Here is a 21,388-nt window from a genome sequence, read left to right as displayed (position 1 = left end):
TGTCTGTCATCTGATGCAAGTGCAGGCTCAGCTGTGTGTCTGCCCAGTCCTCACCCTGGACTGGATGGAGCTGTGACTGGGATTTCTGAGCTCTTGGATCAGAAGGAGGGACAAGTTAGCATCCCTTGCTAGGGGCCAGCACCTGGTCTATGGCAATATGTAGGGGATGGATGGACAGATGGATGGAAGGAAGGAAGCAATGAAGGAAGGCCGGTTCCTAAAATCCTCAGGAACAAGAGGGAAACTGAGCCAAGGAGCCTAAGGACAGAAAGCATGGTTAACATCCCCTGGTCAGTCTCTGCAAGGCTGCAGTGCACATTCCTCTACATGCAGCCCTGATATTAGAAGGGGTGGCCAGAAGTCCTGTTACTGGAAGGCATCTCTCAGATCTGGGCTGAGGTACCTGTTCGGAGTTGCGCAGGCGTGTGTGGCTGCCTTGCTGCTGCCATTCTTGTTCTGTGGCTTAATGAAGCCTCTGGCAACTATAAATCTGTCACCTTCCATGAATGCTGTGTTCTTGGGGCATTCTCCGTTCTTCTCATGGAGAATTTGCAAGCCTGGTCAGTGCATGCAGTACCATCAGCATCCAATCCTTCCCAAAGCCCGGGGCACTTTTGTGGCTGCAACATGGTAATTAATCTGAGCATTGCCGGAGGTTATGATCTCTTCTGGAGATAACTCTGAAGAGTTGCTCTCCTTGATCTGTGCCACCATCTCAGAGCTACTCCCTTTGCCAGTAAAGCACCATTCTGCTGCCAACTGCTGTTGCCAGATGTTATTCCAGAGAAAAATGTTTTCTTGTGAAATGGTGAAGGGGATGGGCATGGGTGGGACTGTTGGCATGTTCACACTCTTGCTTTTCTTGTTAGCTTCATTTGTTAGTTTCTAAAGCAGGGGCCTGGCTGGGGCTTTTGAGTGGGCTGGCATGAAGCACAAGGAAATAGTTCCTGCAAATAAAATACAGTTATGCTGCAGAATGGGCAACTGCTGTTCCCGGCCTTGGTTCGTCTGGCTCTAAAGCCAGACACTGGAAGTGTGGTGGCAAAGATAATGCTGATAGTGAGCTGATGTGCAGCCTGGCTGTGTGTACCTGTTTCTCACTTTCTTTGCTGTCAGGTGTTTTGCCAAGGCAGATGAATCTGTACTGCATGGCTGGGTGTAGCTGCGGTGGCTCCCTGGAGGGAGTTTGCATCACTTGTGTGAAGAAGTTTTGTATATTAACTAAGCATGAACTCCATGCCTCTGGAAAAACGTAGAGGCGGTTTGCCTTCCTGCTTCCAGGGAAATTGCTGGTTTAGGAAAGCAATGCACTCTGATGTTGGTGCACAATGTTTGCATCATTCCTTGCTGGCTGGTGTGGGAGGAAAGAGATGATTTTTAATTGAATGCAAGTGGTGAGGATGTGGTTGCACTTCTGCATCCTGCCTCACATAGGTGATGCTGGCAGCAATACTCTGTGCAGTGCTTTTGCCTGTCTGCCTGGTCAGGCAGTGATGAGGATATTTTTTTGAGAGGTTCAGACTTTGGGGTCTGAACAACAAGCAGAAAAGTAACATGGAGCTGTGCTTGCTGCAGACCCATTTGTGGGAAGCCTGCTCCAGGGTGCAGCAGGTCTGTAACACTGCCCTGGAACTGACTCACAACAAAATTCCATTGCTCACATATCTGCAGGGGCATTTTATGCCCTCAGATGATCTGAAGCCAAGGGTTGTGTTTCTTCCTCTTAGTAGCTGGGACAGTCTCTTAGTGCCCTGGGGGACAGCCAGCCAGTGAGAAGGGCCATGGAAAGTAAGCAGTGAAGAGGAGAATTAATTACTCCAACAGACTGCTGGGGTTCAAAAAGGATAGGACATCTTAACATACAAGAAGTGTGTTCCCAGTTACAGTTGTAAAGATCAAAAATAGCCCAAACTTAGAGAAGGATCTATTTAAGGCAGTTGTAACTAATTCCAGTGAGAAGATAATATTATTTGGAGACAGATTATTCCATAAATATCAGAGAACAGGGTTTCCGTTGCCGCCTTCAAAACAGCAGCTACAGGCTGCCGTCAGGAGCCAGGCTGGGGTTTTCTGGAGAGCAGGTCTGGGATTGTGCAAGATCTTGTGTGTAGGTCACCCAAATGGATAGGAGAGCTCTTTATCTGAGCAAGCACTGTCCTGTGCCCCTGAAGTCAGCTGAATGGCTTGTTCACCAGCTTACTTCACAGGGTTGCAAGTGTTAGATCTTGCAGGAGGAGGGTAGTAATGCTGGCCCTCTGGGAGAAGTGGTGTGATGACTGACTCAAGCTTTTCTGGATTTGGTTTTTTTTAGGAACTTGGTGAACCAGAAAGATGCGTGAGTATACAGAAAAGAAGGAAACATGTGGGACCATCTGCCTGAAGTACCTTCTCTTCATCTTCAACTTCTTTTTCTGGGTAAGAAAACTCAGTCTATGTCAGAGGCAATGAGGTGGCACTGCAATTTTGGGATCAGGGATGCAGAAATCTTGGGTATAATGAAGTCTTTGGGAAGAAGTGCTGATGTCAGTAGGACACAGCCTTTGTCCTGTTGGGTGAAATGTCACCCCTGGGGCTTGGCTGCTCAGGCTGCAGAAGTTATGGTTTGACACTGTAGCATGTGGCTGTTTCTAGGTCATGTTACCAAATATAGAAAATCACAGGAAGCCTGAAAATAAGCCTTGATTTTTCACCTGGTTTACTTTTTCCAGAGCCTGAAGGCTCCACTGTCTTGCTAATCCTCCTCTCAAAATGGTAGAGGGAGTGCTGGCAGATGACACACACCTTCTTGCAGCTGATCCGCTTTAGAGCTTCTTAGAGTCATACTTTCCAGCACAAAAGTTACTGATGCCAAAGGATTATGTTTTACTTCGGTGCATGGGACAGAGCAATGGAGTGTCCAGATCAGACTTTTAAGAAAAACTGTCTGAGTTTACCAGAAGCTGCCTAAAACCTTCTGGAAGCTGAAGGCTTACAAGGGGAGAGGGCACCACTAGGGATGTGGTTGGGTTCTCTGTGTTCACTTGTCACAAGGGTTAAAGTTTAGCCAGCCAGGCTGGTCATACAGATTTGACATGTTTTATTTGCCCAAAACCCAGTGTGGCTACATTTGGGAAGACTCTGGTCTGAGCATGAACTGCTGTACACCGGTAGATGGTTTAGATAGCTTCCATCTCAGGCTGTCTGGGGTGCTGAACTGGATGTCTGGAAGCTCAGGACCTGCTCAAGTCCCAGTGGGTCCATCCTTTAATGTAGATCATCTTTGGCTAGCTGAGGGAGCTGTGGCACATCCTGCTGTCCCTGTCCAGCTGCTCTGGGAGGTGAGGAAGTTCCTGCCTCAGACACCCTTCATTGCTTTCTTCTCTCTCTCTCTCTCCCCAGCTGGCTGGCGGGGCCGTGATGGCAGTGGGAGCCTGGACCCTGGCTGAGAAGAGTGACTACATCAGCCTACTCTCCTCCAGCACATACTCTGCAACTGCTTATATCCTGGTGGTGGCTGGGGTGGTGGTCATGGTCACTGGCATCCTTGGGTGCTGTGCCACCTTCAAAGAGCGGCGCAATTTGCTACGAGTGGTGAGTTTTGCCTGATTGTTTTATTTGGGGGAAGCATCTTGGTTGTGTTGTGCACCAGCCTTATTTGTTTGTCCTAGAGCAGATATCACTAGGGTCTCCAGCTCCTGACAGCAGTGCTGTCCATGTCCCAGGGGACAGGAGCATTTTGTTTCATCCACACAAAGAATGTGCTGCATGGTTCAAGAGTAAAAAATGTAGTTGAAATACCTGTGCTTAGTGTGAGAACATCTTTTGGAAATTATTCAAAACAAAATCTTGTGGCTTTTGTATCTTTCTTCTTCCTTGTCCATTCTGTATTCTGTTTTGGAAAATGGGAAGAGGGAGGAAAATATGAGAGACCTGTAACGAATGACATTAGGTTCAATTTTTAATGACATTAGGTTCAAGCCAGATTAATACACTTTTTCACTTGGTTGTCAAAGATCAGGACATTTCCAATATTTTTTTTCAGTTGCAAAAAAATTACTTTAGTCTTGCTTCCACAAAGAAGAGCCATGCTATTTTGATAATCTGCTGCTTCTTTTACAGCTTTCTCTGTGTTACTTCTTGAGCTCCCTGCTCACCCACCTACACTGAAGTTTTTTACCATCCCTGAGGTTTCTATTTTGCTTGCTCCCTCTCAAATCTCCCTTTCAGTCTGGAGTGTAGCAGCAGTCTGTTCTAGTGTCTGGGCTGCAGTGGTGAGTGCAGTGACTGAAATAACAATCAGTGGCTCTTGGCATTCACAGGTACAGAAAAAAATACTTCAGTTACCAGCTCCTCCCTTTGCAAATCCTTGTTCACCTGACTGACCCCATTTCTCCTCTTTAGTTTGGATAGAGGAGCAGAAATAAGAGTTGTGAGGAAGCCTGATGCTTCACTGCTATGCAGACCTGATAATCCCTGTAAGAAGCAGAGTAGGGCCAGGGAGGGAGAATAAAATATAGAGGGAGACACAGTGAGTGCATTGCTGATGCTTGTTCAGTGGTTCCTGGTCTGTAGCAGTTGGTTTTGGCCTTGGTTCACTGACTCTCCATGGCAGAGAGATCTCCCTTTGTCTTTTTTCCTCAGCCAGAAGCTACATATGAAAATCCAGTGGAGTTTTCTTTGTTATTCTGCCATAGAAAATGAATAATTTTCTCTTGGGAATAAAAGGTCACTCTGTCTCCTTACACCACGCGTCCTTTCGGAGTGGCTGGTTGTGACAGACCTATTGTCTCTTCTTGCTCGTGCTCTGCTTTGGTTGCCCTGAGTAATCTGAGACAGGGCTGTGCTTGCCAGGGCTGGGTGAGCCTGGCTGGGGGCCTCTGCCAGCTCTGAGCTCAGACAGTAATCCTGACAGCTTCACAGTCACCCCAGGGGCTGTGCCAGCCAGTCCCACTTTCCCTCTGTACAAGAGACCCATGTAAATGTGGGAGGGAGCAGTATAAGCAGCACAGAGCTGTGCTCTCCCCACTGCTGCCTTGGTGCTTTTAAGAATCGATTACTGACAGCTTTGGATGATGTTTGTAAAATACATATCTGGTTTTTAGTTTGTTTTTCTCTTGAAAAGTTGGGAAGCTGTGAATTTTTTTTTCTGCCTTGTATGTAATTTGAGTTTTATGAGCCCACTTCAAGGATTTTCATAGTATTTCATTGCTCATCACTGACAGCTGTGCTACTTTTTTGTCATTTCTTACTGGCCTTCCTTAACCATGTGCTGTGCTGAGCCTTGGGCGGCAGAGGTGGAGTTTCTCTGGCTCCATGAGCAGGCGAGGCAGTGGATCTGCAGCCTGGCTGGCTGTGAGGCTGCAGTCCAGCTCTTTACAAGGACACAGACCACTGTTAGATCATACTTCAGTCAAAATTCAGCAGGAGTCCCAGGGAAAGACCTGTCAAATAGGAGACCTTGCTTGTAAAGAGAGAAGGTGATTTTTTCAGGCCTGGCCCCTCACACTGCCTTTTCTAGTCAGCTACCTTGGACAGGGAGAAGGCAACTCACATGGATTAGGATTTCTGTTCCTGCTGCATTTCAGCTTGGAACCCTCCCACTGAAGTGAGGTTGCTGATTTAGGATTATTGTTGCTATCTATCTCTTTTTCAGGTAGTAGAAAGATGTCTCCAGATAATTATTTAGGTTGCAGGTGGGTTGAACCATTTTTTGTATTATTCAGAGAAAACACACTTAACACTTGGTACCTCATGCAAAACTGGATGGAATTTGGCTCTTTAGATCTTGAAGAGACACCCAAAAGCCCTGACTCAGTCTTGGAGCCAGAGCCAGGGTAAATTTTGCTGAGAGCCCACCCAGGTCCAGGCATGTGTTTGCTAGAGAGGTTCTGGTGATCACACATTTCTGACTTGAGAAACAAGTAGGGCATGTCCCTACAATTCCATGCCAGAGCTGCCCTACTCCTCCCATAGCAGACCTCTAAGGAAGCCTTGCAGCCACAGCTGAAGAGCAGGGAGAGCTGCCCTGTGCTCTGTGTGTGTCCAGAGTGAGAGCTGCTGCTCCCCTATATCAGCATGATACTTAGAAGTGGCCCTGAGGGAAGGATGAGAGTAAGATAATGGTGGAGTGTATCAGCAGAGACAGGTTGGGTTCATGGGTGGTAGATGCACTAAGCTCCCTCACAAGGTTTTACTTGTGACTCAGATTTGTTAAGGTCTGCTGGATATGTGTTTGTTTCTATCCACTGTAAGCCAGCACAGTGAGCAGAGAGCTTGTGGTGACATAACTTTAGCTCTACCTGAATGCATCTGACATTACACAGAGCAAGGAAAAATAAATAAGCTTTCCAGTCCATTGGTTGTTTTCAGCTTCCTGCCCCTCCTTGGCAGAGAAATTATGTCAGGTCAGTTAGGGCATAACAAGGTCCCAACAAAAGAGAGCCAGCCGTTGTGTCAAGGCCTGCCAACCCTTTCTCACCCTTTTTCAACCTCCTGGGAGTGTTGGGAGCAGCCTTTAGCTATCCTGCACTGCAGTGTGTGACTCATTGCCCTGGGATGAATGGGTGCCTTGTACAGGCTGCGGGGATGGTCGGGATGGCTGCGGGGGAGAGCCTGGGGCAGGGGAGTGAAAGGCCGAGATTGTGTGCTCAGATTAAAGCCTGGACTGCAGATAAAACCCAGCTGTCCTTCCTTTGCAGCTGCTGAAGCCCGGCAGGGTTCGTGAAGGAGGAAGCCTGAGTGTTTGTGTCATTTTACTTCTGCAGAAGGGGCTGGGAAATACCTAATGAAAAGAGTGCACAGTGGGGGTGTAACCCTTGTGCAGCAGAAGGCATCCTTGCTGTGTCCACATCTTCACTGTCCTTTTTTGTGCAGGTTTGATGTCCAGTTATATTTGTAGGGAGCCATTTGCTTTATCTCTTGGTAACAGAACTTTCTTAAGGTTGAGGGTAAAACAGAAAACGGAGATATTTTGTTTGTTCTGTCCTGGGGAAGCCAGCTCTTACAGGAACCTAGCTTGAGGTCCTTGTTATGGCTGGAACTGGGGTCTCTTCAGCATTATCTACAGGAAGATTAATTTAATAGCAGTCACAGAACAGCCTGGATCTGTAAAGAAACTGTTCATTGCTGACCATGAGCAAGGCAGGGGCTGTTTGTCAGGAGAGGGGTTCTCCCTGAAAAACTGTCTTGGACTCTAAGCAGGAAGTGGATGCATCACCCTGGCTTTTCAGGCCAGCCTAGTCCTTTTAATCTACTGCATATATTCCTCATGGGTTTGGCTTCTGACTTGTCTGTGAATAGAACAGGGCTCCCAGCCAAAGTTTTCTGTACTGCCCATTTGATTCTCCTTGTGGTAAGCAAGGCTTTTACCCTTTTCACTTCATTGCCACTAAGCCCTTTTAGGAAATAGTCATGTTCTCCTATTAGTCTTCTAAGAGTTCTTCTCACTTTGCTTTTGAGATGCAGAGCTTTTCCATCTGGAGCCCAGTTCAGGAGCACATACAGTCTCAGTGCTGAGTGTGAATCAGTGCTGAAGTCCATCCACTTCTACAGTGCCCCTCAGCCTGTGGCTGAGCCCTGCAGAAGTCACTGGGAGCACAAATGATGCTTTATGCTTAGCTGCTGTGCTGTATATTTGGTGAAATGGGCCCTCTGTGGTTTTATTGAGTCATCTTTATAACATATATTGTTCCTTAGTAACTTGGTGAAATGCCCTAAACAATGTCAAAACAAGTAAAAGTTAATTTTTTTTTGTATTGATGTCAGAATCAGATACTTTCTATGATAATGAGTGTAGTCATTAGATTATCTGTCTAGGTTTCTTTTGTACAGTGATCTTATCTTGGTTGCCTGCACTTTTCCATTCTCTATATCCCTCTGGCTCTGTGAGTTAAACTCACACTTGCTGCTGCTTGTCTTCAGTTATTCTGTGGTTTGGTGGTTTTTTATTAATCTGTGGGATTGTTCCTTTCCTACCCTATTGAAGTCTTAATGCCAGCACCTGCTTTTGAACACTGCTGCAGAAAAGCATCAGTGAGGACAGAGTCAGGCATTTTACCAGGTAAAGAAAAGCTGCCTCCTGGCATCTCCTTTCTAATGTCTTTATTCTCCTATTCTGATGTCTTTTTCCCATTATTTTACAGTACTTCATATTGTTGCTATGCATCTTTCTCCTGGAGATCATTGCAGGAATCCTGGCCTATATCTACTACCAGCAGGTGAGTGGACATTAGTCCTTGGAGACTCAAACAAGGGAGAGAGAACAGCTTGTTATCATCCCATTTCTCCAGCCAAAATTTGGCCTTGAAGTTTGGGACATAGGTCTGTTTGGGTTCACCTGCTCACTCCTCTTCATATACAAAAGACCTTGTATTATTTACTGATTTTGGCAAAGTGGTGGTCATTACTTGAAGGGGCTGCTCAGCCCTGGTGCTTAGCTCCTTCCTGTGGTGCACTTCATGCCGTTTTTCTGCAGAGCCTTGTAGAAGACAGTTTTTGAGGCTGTGTAGATCTAGGAACTCTCCTTACAGTCTTCAAGGCATAGTGCAAACAACTGAAATCATGTTAATGCCACTTTATCATGCTCAGGACACAGGAACAGTTCCTGCTGCATCCAGGTAACAAATGGATCAGCTGAGAGGTCCTTTCAGGTCAAGAACTTTTGAGAGCTTTACTTGAGCAGCACAGCTGAGGGGCAGGAGACACAGGACAAGCTCCCAACAGCTGCAGGTCTGGCTTGGCACTTCTTGCTGTTGCTGAGAGCAGAGCTTAATTCATCACTTTGCTTTCAAAGGGAGTTTAACCGCCAAGGCACAAACTGCCTGCAAAGTTGCTCTCATGTCTGGAAATTGATTGGAAGTGGCAAATTAGGATTGTTATCAAATGGCTGCCTGAAAAGCAGCTGAATATCCCATCTTGTTGACTTCACTGCCAGGACTCCTTGCCATTCCATTTTCTGTTGGACTGTCTACGCTTTGCCTTGGATGGGCGCTGGTGGTTTGCAAGGAGCCAAAGAACTGTACTGGCTCCTGCCAGGAGGGATCTGGGGTATGAATGTGCATATTTAACAGGAAAAGATCAATCCTGGCAGGCATGGCAGGAAGCCAGGATCTGTCCATCCGTCTGTGCAAAGGCATGAGGTTCATATGTGACAATGGATGAAGAGGAGCTGATCCCCGGGTTGAAATAAGGGGCAGCATATTCAGAACTGTACCCTTGAGTGTTTTAGATCACTTGAGTGCATCTCTGATCAACAGCTGCACGTCCCTTTGCCCTCTGGCTGATAAATCCTGCTTCTCTCTTGGTTGCAGGCTGCTTGCTCTGTTTGCCACTGTTTTTATTTCAGCCCTTGCTTTGGTGTCTAAGGCTTGCATGCATGTGTCTAAACTGGTTCTTTATCTCTGTTCCATGCTGCAGTTCTTCCCCATGAGCCCACAGGTAACTGCTTTTCTCCCAAGTAATAATTCTGCTAATGGACTCTCCTCTTTATTTGCCTCTGCCTTCCAGTTGCTGAACCTTTTCCTTTCTATTATGCTAAGTCCTTTGCATTTCCATAGAGCTTCCCAGCCCAAGATCTCAAAGCATTTTTCAAATATTAATGAATGATGCCTCATATCATCTCTGTGAGGTAGGTGTTGTCCTCATCTGACACCTGGGATTGCAGAAGGCAGTGTTTCAAAGGGAGAATAAATTCCGGGCTGTATTTTGCACAGTTTAGTATAACCAGATGTTTGACCTCTCATTTACTACTTACTATGTAGAATAAAAGGTATATAAAGAGGCTGCTCAGTTTATTCCATTGACCCCATCTAAAATGCATGTTGGCATTGTGTATATTGGTTTACATAGGAAACTTGGAATTTCAAAGGTGTTGGACTAAAGCAGTGCTGCTGCGTGAACCAGTATGAAAAAAAAAAAAAAAAAACAGATGCAACCAGGATAACAAAAAAAAAAAAAAAGGATGTGGCTCTTTGGCACTTCTTGGCTGTCACCAAAGGGTGAGAAGAATTCAGCTAGATTAAAAGAGTCTCCACGGGAATAAGTGTTTGAATCTAATCACTTGAACCTGCCAGTGGTTTATGATTATGCTTTTAGAAATTCTGCTCTTGCAAAATCAGACTTTGTCTCTCTATTATCAAGAAAGGCCTTGCAGTGATTTTTGCAATCACACACTTAATTCCCTCCTGTGGCATCCTTTTTCAAGATGATACAAGAGCTGTTTGGTCTATGTGGCTTTAGTCTGTCATGCCAAGGACTCTTGATTTCTTCCTGCTCCTGGACAGAATGACTTGTATTTTTTACAAAAATAGAGTTTTTAGTATTTTTTTACAGGCTTTAGAGGGAGAAGACTGCACATGGTCTCACAGGCATATTCATGTTTAAGCAGGCACACTTTTGTATTCCCTTTCACTGCAGGCATGTCTTGGCAATCTTGCACATGCAAGGTGAGAAGCCATGTGGGGATGTGTAACACAGGTTGAAATTTGATCCCGAAGCACCTCCCTGCAGTTATTAAAACAGAGGTTTGATCTGTAGTCATTTGGAAATAAGGCTGTCCAGTCCAGCCTTGGAGGATGGTCTAGAAGGAAGCTGCAGCTTCCACTAAGTTCTCCATCCTCCTCTTGGAGCAAAAGCAATGGAATTATGCAGGGCTTTGGGTCATTCTGAGGAGTGAGTTTGCCTTGTGATTTGATCCCATTTGTCTCTTCCATTCAGTTGAGCCTGGAGCTGAAACAAAATCTGAAGAACACCATGACCCAGAAGTACCGGAGGGAGGGAGAAGAGAGTGTTACCAGTGCAGTGGACAAACTGCAGCAGGAGGTGGGTGGCTCTGGAGGCAAAGAGAATTAATGCAGCTTCAGAGCTTAAAACCAGGCACACAAAAGGCATCTCTTGACGTCCAACCTGCAGGTATTTCTTTTGTAAGCTGAGTGTATGTTCTGATTCAAGACAAAATTGGGTGAAGTGCAAGGCCTGAGCCGTGCAACTGGCAGAATTGCATGGTGTGATCACTGAATTGCATGACCAGTAGCATTGGGGAAATGATATCTGAACTGCTCCCAGTGAACTGGAGCTGCCAAGTCACTCTGACAGCTGCTTCTGCTTTCCCAGTTCAAAGCTTTGGAGAAATTGCTGACATTTTTCATTAAGCTTTTCAGCACCCTAGAGAGCTAGATGTAATGAAAGAAGAACTCTTCTGCCACTGTTGCTTGCTGTGCCTGGCTCAGGGGTGGTTCAGGTTAGGGCTGCCACAGTTCTGACAGGTTTTCCCACAGAGAAGGCCCTTGTGCATAGGCATTTTCAAAGCACAGGGACTGCTCTTTGCATAGTGCCATAGCAGGTGCATTTGTGATGGTGACTGGTAATTAAACTTATCCTGTTGCCATCATTAACACGCAGTTATGAGCTGAGGCAGCTGCAGGTGCACTCTGGTTACAGTTTGTCCCAGCAGTAAACAAAAGTCACAGCTGCTGAAGGATGGATGAACTTGATATTTAAAGGGACATTTGGGGAACTCTAAACACAAAAGTCACTAATATTATTAAAAAAAAACCAAACCCATGAAATAGCTAAAGGAGGGTGAGGCCCAGGGCTTGATGTGGGAGGCTGGAGGAGAAAAAGGTTGCAGTGATTGTAGGCTCAGCCTTTGCTCTCTGTGTGTGCAGTTCAAGTGCTGTGGGAGCAACAACTACACGGACTGGGCCGACAGCCTGTGGATCAGATCTCCAGAGGCCAGTGGGAGGAAGGTCCCAGACAGCTGCTGTAAGACGATCACTGACCTGTGTGGCAGAAGAGACCATCCTTCCAACATCTACAAGGAGGTAAAGAGAAGAAGGGTTTCAGAGCCACCTGCCACAAAGTGTGTAAAGGAGGTGGGCAGAGAATGATGGTGTTGGGTTATTACTGCAAACTGTCAGTAGGCTTCAAGGTCAGTAACATTCCTTGGAATGTAGAATTCACTTCTTTTGCTGAGTGTTCAGCTCTGTAGACTGCTATTAAATATCTTGATACAGAGGAAAATAATTATTTTTGTACATCAATTTTGGGGGGAAGCAGGAGAGGTTGTTAGTTCTGATAAGTGATTTGGATGCAAGTCCTACATTTGGCACAGCTTCCTGTGGTTGGAATACTCCATGAGGTGCAAATGAAGATCCTTCTGGTCCTTGATTGACAGTTGGCTTTCCAGGTTCATACCAAAACTCAGTAACCAGACTGTAATAAATAGCAGTGGGAAGAATTTACTCTTAAAAGGCTTGAGTTATGTTAGGATGCACTCAGCAGCATTTCCTTGGCCTTTTGGCCTCATAGGAGTCAATATCCTCTCCAGGCAGGAGCTAGGCAGTGAGTGAGTGAATCTTTCTCCACATACCTGAGAGAAGAATGACACTGTGTGTGATGTGGTCAGTTCTGCATTTCTCCTGCACTGCCAGCAGCCACCTTGGGTTTGTTCAGAGGTTCCTGAGCCAGCTGGTCCTGAGCAATACCAGGCATGATGCCGTTCACAGTTCACATCATCTGCTTAGCTTTTCCAGAGATATTGGGGGAAGAGATGGCTCACAGACACCACTTTTTAAAGTGCTGCTTTCAAGGATCACAAACATTGGGTTAAAATGAACAAGTGGTTAAAATGAAGTTGATTTTCCATGTCCTCCCTTTCACCCTGCAGAGTGGTTGCATTACCAAGCTGGAAAACTTCATTCAAGAGCATCTGAAAATTATCGGGGCAGTTGGCATCAGCATTGCTTGTGTCCAGGTAAAAAGGGCTGAGGGGAGTTTTGGGGTGCTGTGCAGAAGTTGAAGGAGCTCCTGAGCTGAGAGATGGAAATAAAGATATTTTATTGCTCTTCCCTGCCTGGCAAGAAGTTGCCAGGTACTTCGGAGACCCGAGGATTCACCAGGTCCAAAGCAAAAGCCTTTGTGCCAGTCTGGTGAATTCCCTGCAGGTGTCACATCCAGCAGGGCCGGGGAAGGAGTTGTTCTCCGGGGCTATGGGAGGCCATGGCTCGGCAGCTCGAGGAAGCCCTCCTGTGGCTGTGTCCCATAACTGCCTGCCCTGCAGCAGGGATCTTCCCACCCGGGATCCTAAGGATTATCTCGAGTTACCCAGAATTTTTCGTTCAGCTGTGTCATGTTGTAGAACAGCCCTATGGGTCTGCAATGATTTGCAAGAGGGTGACGAATGAAGGTGTAGAATGTGAATGTCTTGCACTCTCATTTTAAGAGGGGATGGCAGAGGATATTCTTTTTTCATTATGCAGATGTGTCTGGGAGTTCCTCATCTTCCCCTTTGTTCTGGCAAGCAGCCAAATTACACCCCAGGAAGCTACTGGTGGTTAATTACAAGGATTAGCACAGATTGTTTTTTTCCTGCTGCTTATTGCAAGCTGGAGTGTGTTATCCCCAGGCAGGAGCTGACTGACACTCGTGTGGGTCTGAACTGTTAATTTGCAAGTTGCTGACTCCACTGCATCCATTCTGTGGTTTTCATTTATTTCTTTCTTCCCTTTACACTGTAGATCTTTGGGATGATTTTCACCTGCTGCTTGTACAAGAGTTTAAAGTCAGAACCATATTAATAGCTGTGAGAGCTCTGTTGCTCCCCCTCTGCCACTTCCCTTAGCACCTGCCAAACCTGACCACTCTTCACCACCACCACCACCAAAGTGTCTGTAACTTGAGGACTGGGCTCTGCAATTGAATGCCTTTAGAATCATGCACTGCCTTACCTGCCCCTCTGGGGAAAGTCACCCTCCTTGTTGTGTACAAGGCAGCTGGGAGTTCAGCGGCTCCTCTTCAGCGTCAAGAAACAAAAAAGCTGCGCATCTTCTGCTAGAAGCTTTAGCACAACAGTCCCTTGCTATAACTACAAAGCAAGATTTATCCAAGGCCATTTCCCTTGAGGCTTCTCCCAAGCCAACATGAAGCTATCAGGATGCTGTACAAGAATCATGGTTTGCTCTCCTAAGAAGTGGCTCACAGGCACTGACTGTGAGGACAGATGATGGTTCTGCACTGAGCTGGAGCCAGAGCTGAGTTTCTCGTACATGGAAGATTTCTCTCTCTCCCTCCTCCCAAGTGTGCATCAATGTCCTAACACAGCTGTTCTCCACCAGAGAGGATGCCTGCCTGCTTACTGGGGGCAGGAGCTACTTGCCCAGCTGACTGGGAGCACAACTTGGTGCAGCTGAAATCTAGGTGTGACACTCATGTTGCCAAGATGTTGTGGGTGCCTTAGGATTCCTCAGCAATTCTTCTTTCTCTTCCTTGAAGCCTCCTCCAACACAGTGCCATTAGGAGCCACAAGAGGCCTTTTGCTTCCCAGCAGTTCTGGAGCAAAGATGATGGACTGCCTTTTTTGGGTCTAGTCTGTTTTATTGACTGGTTTCCAGCATGAGTGAGGACTCTTATTTCCACCTCCCTATCCCCTGATCAGGTTTGGTGAAGAACTGGTCTTTTAGTGAGGCTGCCATATCTTGCTGCCCATTGGCCTGCTCAGTTAGTGGAAGTACCTTTTTCACCTGTTACATCTTGAGATGTTCCCTTGGTTTGATTTTTCTAACTAAAACCTCCAGGTTTACCTCCCTTGACAGGAAATGGATATACACCAATGTTTTTCAGCTTCCAAATAGCTCGTTAATGAGCTGAGGGTTTTCTGGCTTTGTCTGGAAGCTCACTTTACTGGTTACTGCCAAGAAAGTCAGGAGAGTCAGTTCCAACCAGTTGCCCCAGTGTACTTGGTAATTTGGTAGTGCTGGGTTAGCTGTTTGCTGCTGAGGAATAGGTTTTAATTAAATATTGTCTCTGCACTGGGGTCCTGGATACATGCAGGACACAGACATTTCCATGGACTTGATGCCAGCAGGATCATAGCCTGAATTCACAGGATCCTGTGTTCCTCTTGTCTTGTTCCCTCCTTCCTGGTATGCCTGTTACACTCATGAAGCAGCAGAAAGGGGAGTTTGATGTTTCTGAGCAATGAAGACAAGCTCAAGCCTTCATAAATGAATTTCTTCCCTCTTCTGGCCTTTTAGCAGTGCTGGCTGAGCCCCTGGCAGCAGACAGCCAACATAAGAGTCATCCAGACCAGTAAAGGGTCTTGCAGCATCGTGGGGGCTTTGGTTCATGGAGCAGAAATTGTGGACTGGCACTAAAGGGCAACACTTAAAATTCAGGGCAGGTCAATCTCAAAACTCCTCCATTATCAGTCCTATGAAATAATCCTCAACTAATGCAGAAAGAGAGTGGAGGAACTGAGGTGTATCCTTGGTTCCACAACAGTAAGAAAGAGAGGAAAGAAATCTAAATTATTCTGTAATGATCTAAAAGGAGAAATCTCTAAATTATTTCTTGTTTTATTGTAAAGTTCCTTAACAAGTATTGACTACTAACTAAGAGGAAAATATTGAGCATGTTGCTTGAAGCAATATTTCTGATTTCTTAAATATATCTTCATAGCTGCCTTTGCCCATTCCCTTCAAACACATTGTACAGGGTTGGGAGAGGCCAGGAAGAATGAGACATAAACAGTACGTTGGCTTGTATCCACTGAGTTGTTTTATACTTTTTTCTCTGTGTAACAATATTCATTGCTTTTGGTTTTTTTAACCCAGTTTAAGTTGCTGGCCAATAGAAAAATAAAGCTTAAGACTCTGTACTGACTGTGTGTGGCACAACTGAAGGGCTACCATGAGCCAGGTGAGTTCTCTGGCTTGCTCAGATCCTGCTGCTGAGGAGCCAACTCCTCGAGAAGATGAATGGAGGGACCAGGCAGGGAAAGAAGCTGGGGGGAGCCTGCTTCACATCCCTGCCCCTGCCAGCCTGGTTATGATGTGCTGTGGGGTGCTGCAGGCTGCTGCCCCCTGAGAGCTCAGGGTGCAGAACCTCAGGGGTTGCTCAAGGTCACAGGGGTCATTGGAGGCCCTGGTAGGGGTTACTTAAGGGCATTTGGGGCTCTGATAGTTGATGAAGGGGTCAAATGAGAACGCAGGGCTTAATTATGATGAGCTTGGGCCTGATGAGAAGGCACAGTTTGGTGTAATGGATCAAAACCTGCCAGTGCAGTCCAGGGGAGCTCAAGGCCTCAGGGTCACCCAGTGGCCTGCAGTGTCACCCATCATTTGTCCTCTGTCCTGTCAGGGTAGTGACAGGGGTGGTTATTAACTTTATTAATATTTATTATTAATTAGTATTTGTTTATTTTATTAGTGTTTATTATCATCTCCTGTAAGCATTAGCATTTATAGTATTGCTATTAGCTATTAATACAATTATCAAAAATTCTACTGTTGTGATCTATTAAATTCTATTTACAATATTATGTTTTAGGATTCAGTAGTGTAATCACCTATTGCAACCTAAAACTATGATTATTTATTAGAATGAATAGCAGATTTATTGGTATTGATAGTTATTAGTGTATTATTAGCTGCCACAGGGCAGCTAATAATAATAAATATAAACGTGTCCTGTTGGAATCTCCAGGATTTTGACCTGACCAGGGGCAGGTGAAAAAGTGGGAGCAGACCGGTGCCGTCTGCCACGGTGACCCTTGGGGACGCAGGACCGGCGCTGCCCGGTGCCCGCCGAGTGCCGGCGCTGCCCGGTGCCCCGCCGAGTGCCGGCGCTGCCCGGTGCCCCGCAGGACCGGCGCTGCCCGGTGCCCCGCCGAGTGCCGGCGCTGCCCGGTGCCCCGCAGGACCGGCGCTGCCCGGTGCCCCGCCGAGTGCCGGCGCTGCCCGGTGCCCGCCGAGTGCCGGCGGTGCGGCCCCCGCAGTGCGGGCGCGGCCGCGCGGTGGCGCTGGGCACACGGCGGTGTCCCGGCCCCGGGAGCGAGCGCAGGGAGCGGCGCCTCCCGCCCCGGCGGCGGGCCCGGCCCTCGGGCTGCGGCACCGCGCTGCTCTCACAGGACAGGCCGGCAGCCTCGCCTGGCCTGTGCCCGGCTCTGAGCGGAGATTTCTGCCAAATACACCCGCAAGCGTGTTTGCCTTGCAGGGGAGACACAGCCGGCTGGCTCGGGAGGGAGCCGGTGCCCCGCTGCGGGATTGCTGGGCATTCCTGGGATGCACTGGGTAAGACAAGAATGTGACTGTGTATATTTATGAGACCTCCAAAGCCCCGTTTCCAGGAGAAGTGAGTTGAAGGTGGAGCACAAACCGAGAAGGAAGGGCTGTCCTGGTTCCCTCTGTGTCCTTAGGAGTGCAGTGTGGCCACAGCCACCCTTTCCCATCTCCAGAGGAAAATCAGCACCCTTTCTGCAGTACTGTCCTGGGGTGGTGTCTGGGACGTCTGGAGCAGTGTTTCTAAGCATGAAGCTATTGCTTTAAAGCGATTTATCTTTCTCTTTGAAAGGGCTTCTGCAGTGTTTGGGATCAAGGTGCAGCTGCCATCCTGCAGCATCCCCACAGCCTCAGGTCTCTTGGGTGCTTCCCCCTCTCTGGAGACAGGAGCACAGGCTTGTCTTGCTTTGGACCTGGAGATTTCAGCTGTACTAATTGTCCTTTGCAGCAGTTAGCTCAGCTCCTGGGGTGGCCAGGTGGTCAGCACAATTTGCTCAGGAACAAAGGGAAAAACAGCTGTAGTGGTAAGCAGTTTCTGCAAGGGCCCAGCTTTGGGCATGCTCTCTGTTCCTGCCGTTTCAAACAAGATGAGCATTTTATCCTCCCCTGCAAGGCTGCTTTTAACCCTCAACCAGTTCACAGACATGCCCTTTCTTCTGCCATTTAACTGGGGGAATTTTCCCCCTAGGGAGGCCTTGGTGCCCCTTTCTTTTGCCATTTATGAAGCCTCCCTTCAGTGGTGATTGTAATGTCCTTGTTTTCCTGATGGGCTGGGACTGAGCACGGCTGCAGCAGTGGCTCAGAGGCTCAGGCAGTGATACTGTCCTCCCTGGTGAGACAGGACAAATACAGTCTGCTTGGGAAATGGCAGAGGGGAATGCTCTCTCCTTTCCCAGCTGGCCACGGAGGCAAAAGGGAGCAGATTCATGTGGTGCCTTCAAAGATGACAAATTCCTTGCGGGGAGGGAGTGTAATGCTCTCAAACGAGCTGTAATCACATGAGCAGCAAGGATGCTGATGCCCCCCCAAATGCATTCAGTGAGTCATTCCAAGTGCACCACTCTGGGGTTCTGAAGTCCTCTTAATGCTCTGCAAAGGAGGCTGCTCCTCCTGCGTGCCAGCATTAACAGAAAGGAAGCTGCATGGGCTGAGGCCATCAGGATCAGCAGCTTTCCCTCTTCTGATTACAGCTCCTCTCTGCAAAAATGAGCTGCTGAGAGTAAGGCATTTCCAGGCTTCATGTTTCTGTGTAGTGAACTGTGTGGCTGACAAGAGCAGAGCAGTTTTACCCACACAGAGTGTAGGGAGAGCCCCGTGCCCTGGCAGGGCCTGATCCTGCCACTGGCTGCTCTCTCCCAACATTGGGACAGCAGCAGCCAACCCTGCCCCCTGCAGTCCCCAATGTCGCTTTAACAGCTGTCACATGTGTTCCTGGCAGCCATGGGGGGACCACGAGGGTCACACTGAGCCCCTTGCACCCCTGGGGTCAGAGGCAACCAAAGCAGGCACTGACACTGGGGTGCAGAGGTGTGGGGGGTGATGCTTTATAGCTCTGCCCTTGTGTGTGTGTGTATGTACACCTGTAGATCTTCTGCCATGCTGGAGGATTTCCACTGCCCACAGAAACCCTTACAGGTGGGGTTTGTATTTCTTATTTGCTCAGAAAGGCTGGAGCCCCTTTATCCCAGAAGTCTGACACCCGAAAAATGTGCTTGATCCTTCCAGACTCATTGTTCCCCTCTCCCTCCTCCCGAGTTCCTTCCTGTTTAACACCCTTTTTACCCTCCCAGGCAGTCTTTACTGGCTAGTTGCTTTCCCACGTTGTTTTACATGCTTTAATTCTTTGCTGCCCATTTTGTGATGCAAAATTAAGCAATGATGACCTGAAACGTGAGGCACCAGGCTCGGATTTTGGACTTCAGCTGCTGTCTTCACTCCTGAAGGATGTCAGCTCAGTTCCCTCCAGACTGAAATAACAGCTAATCTCCCTACAAAATGATATCTGCAGGCATGTTCCTCCACACCCAGCTCCTGTGGTTCTTCTCTTGCACGTTATTCCTCTGTTATATACTGAGCACCATCAGGACCTATTTTATATTCACCTAAATTAAATCTTGTCCCATTTGAATGTTCCCAACTGTCTAAGATATCCCAGGCTAATTCACATTTTGTCCCTGTGTTTTCCATCCATCTTCCATCATTGTTCCACAAACATGATCAACATTATAATTTATTTCCTTTTCCTCCTTCTTCCCTCTCCCACCGCCCTTTCCCAGGTTTTTAATAGCAGCCAGTTAAAGGCTGATGTGCTCTTTCCTCTGCTGAATGCCTCGTGCTCTGTGGAGGGGCTCATGAATGATTCAGTTGTTTAGGCTCTAGCTGGCAGTTGTGGCAGGATTACTCAAAAGAAACATTTGAGGTTTGTCTACAGTTCCAGATTGAAAAATCCTGAACCCCAAAACAGGGAGCAGAGCCCTGCATCATGAAACAGTGAAGAAGGTTGCATATGTATTAAATACATTTTTCACGTATATTTTCCAGTTCACTTACCACAGGTAATGTGACAGGATCAGGCTATTAAAATCATAGTTACAACAAATGTGGGCTCTTGGCCCCCTTTACACCAAAAAACCAACTCTGCCTTCAGGGAGTGAACTGAATTTAAACAGACGTGGGTGAGGAGAGGCAGCATTTCACCAGCAGAGCAGTGCGTTGGTGGGGATGTGGTTACGGCTCTGACTGGAATACAGGAGTTGTGTCCCCTGTCTGCCTGCATGCTTGAGGACACCTCTTGTACCAGGGGTTTTGGCAGAGCTCATGACCCCTTTGGTGAGATGAGCAGCTCAGATTTTGCTGGTACTGGTGCTGGTACTGGGTGGGAATGGCGGAACAGACAGCAGTGCAGTAAAAGTCCATCCTGCACCTCCTGAGTGAGAGCTGAGCTCCTTCTTACCTTCAAACCCCCCACCACAGCCTGCTCAGCACGATGGACAAATGAATTCCTAGCAGTTTTTTCCTTTTCCTTGTCATCTTAGATTGAAAACTTCCTTTTAGTGTCTGTTCAAGCTGTGCCAAGCTCCACAGAGCCCCAGTTGCAACTGCATCTCTTCAGCTCTGCCTGTAATGTAAGTAACAATAAAAATACAGCTCCTAAGGAGTTATGACCCCACAAAACTGCTGAACTCTGGTGGCACTCCTCTTCTAAAACCATTCTGGTTTAGAATCACTCATTTTTTTTCTGGTTTCACTTAGCCTGGAGTTCAGAGTAAACTTGATTCTGTTCTTGCAGGCAGAGGTGTCTGGAATGTAGATGCAAATAGCTTCTGCTCTCCATGCACTGCTGCTCTTTTTTCACTGCTTTAGGATTCAGAGTCTTTCTCAGAGACAGGGTCCAAGGATGCTGCTCATCTCCCTGGGGAGGACCAGGTGCTGCCAGCCTGTGGGTTAACTGGCAGCAGGAACTAGGCTGGAGCAGAGAGGGAGTTTGGGGTTTGGGGAGAGGGAGCCAGTTCCTGTTTCACCTGTTTTGAGCCAGTTCAGGGGAACAAGTTCACCATTCTGCTCCAGTTTTTAATACCACTTTTCCCCAGGAACAGGTTGGAGGAGGCAGCAAGCCACAGCCCCCTCAGGTGCTCCCACCTGCTCCACACACAGACCCTGCAGGTAGGGGTAGCCTGGCTGACATCACCTTCTGGGCAGGGGTCAGGAGCAATGGGCTGTAATTAAAGCAATTATGGTTTTAATAAGGCATAATTGATCTAATGGCTTTTTTTTCCCCAGTCTACATCCTGGATAACTTTAAAACCAACCTCTGAGCTTGTTTTTGAGGCTTGTAGGGGGCAAACATTCACCCCTTATTTCCTCCTAATTAATCCTGTCCCCAGTCCTGCTAGAGGTGGCAGGAGATGGCCCTGGTTGCTCTAAATGAAGTCAGTTGGTGCCTGAGGGTTATTTGAAGGCTTGAAGCTACTCCCCAGCATCTCTTTGCAGGGCTGGGTCTTCCCTTCTGCTCCTCTAGTCCAGGAGAGGGGCTCTGGCACCAACCATGTGGTGGCAGATGGGGAGCCACCATCCTCCCCCCTGGAGCAGCCTGCAGGACGAGCTCTGTGCTGATAGAGGCCAGGAAGCCTGGTGGGCTTAATTTGGGGCTCCTGTTTGCAGCACTGACAAAGCTGAGGCTGGGGAATCACCTGTGAGTGAGGTCAGCCCTAGACCTGGTGCTCCCAGCTCTTGAGTTCTTTGTGGTGGCCCAGATCTTGGTGGGAATGCTTCTTCCCACTGGGAAGCTGGTGGTGGCTGCCTGCTCCCTCAAACCTCCTTGCACCAGTTGCAGGGGCAGCTTGGTGGTGACCCTC

The 21,388-nt window shown here is 47.6% G+C and overlaps 1 protein-coding gene across 4 annotated transcripts in view; it reads left to right on the top strand.

The window, feature by feature from the left end:
• Positions 1–15,628, top strand: part of CD151 (CD151 molecule (Raph blood group)) — a 31,811-nt gene extending 16,183 nt beyond the window's left edge. For all 4 annotated transcript variants that reach the window (XM_030950156.1, XM_030950157.1, XM_030950159.1 and 1 more), the window contains 7 exons: positions 2,312–2,415; positions 3,379–3,570; positions 8,121–8,195; positions 10,693–10,797; positions 11,643–11,798; positions 12,644–12,730; positions 13,494–15,628. In XM_030950156.1, the coding sequence (XP_030806016.1) occupies positions 2,332–2,415; positions 3,379–3,570; positions 8,121–8,195; positions 10,693–10,797; positions 11,643–11,798; positions 12,644–12,730; positions 13,494–13,553 (759 nt within the window). In that variant the 5' untranslated portion in view covers positions 2,312–2,331 and the 3' untranslated portion in view covers positions 13,554–15,628. The remainder of the gene's footprint in view (positions 1–2,311; positions 2,416–3,378; positions 3,571–8,120; positions 8,196–10,692; positions 10,798–11,642; positions 11,799–12,643; positions 12,731–13,493) is intronic.
• The last annotated feature ends 5,760 nt before the right edge of the window (positions 15,629–21,388 follow it).

This window comes from Camarhynchus parvulus, chromosome 5, assembly GCF_901933205.1.
Source record: "Camarhynchus parvulus chromosome 5, STF_HiC, whole genome shotgun sequence".
NCBI lineage: Eukaryota > Metazoa > Chordata > Aves > Passeriformes > Thraupidae > Camarhynchus > Camarhynchus parvulus.
This window is presented reverse-complemented; position numbering and strand designations above follow the sequence as displayed.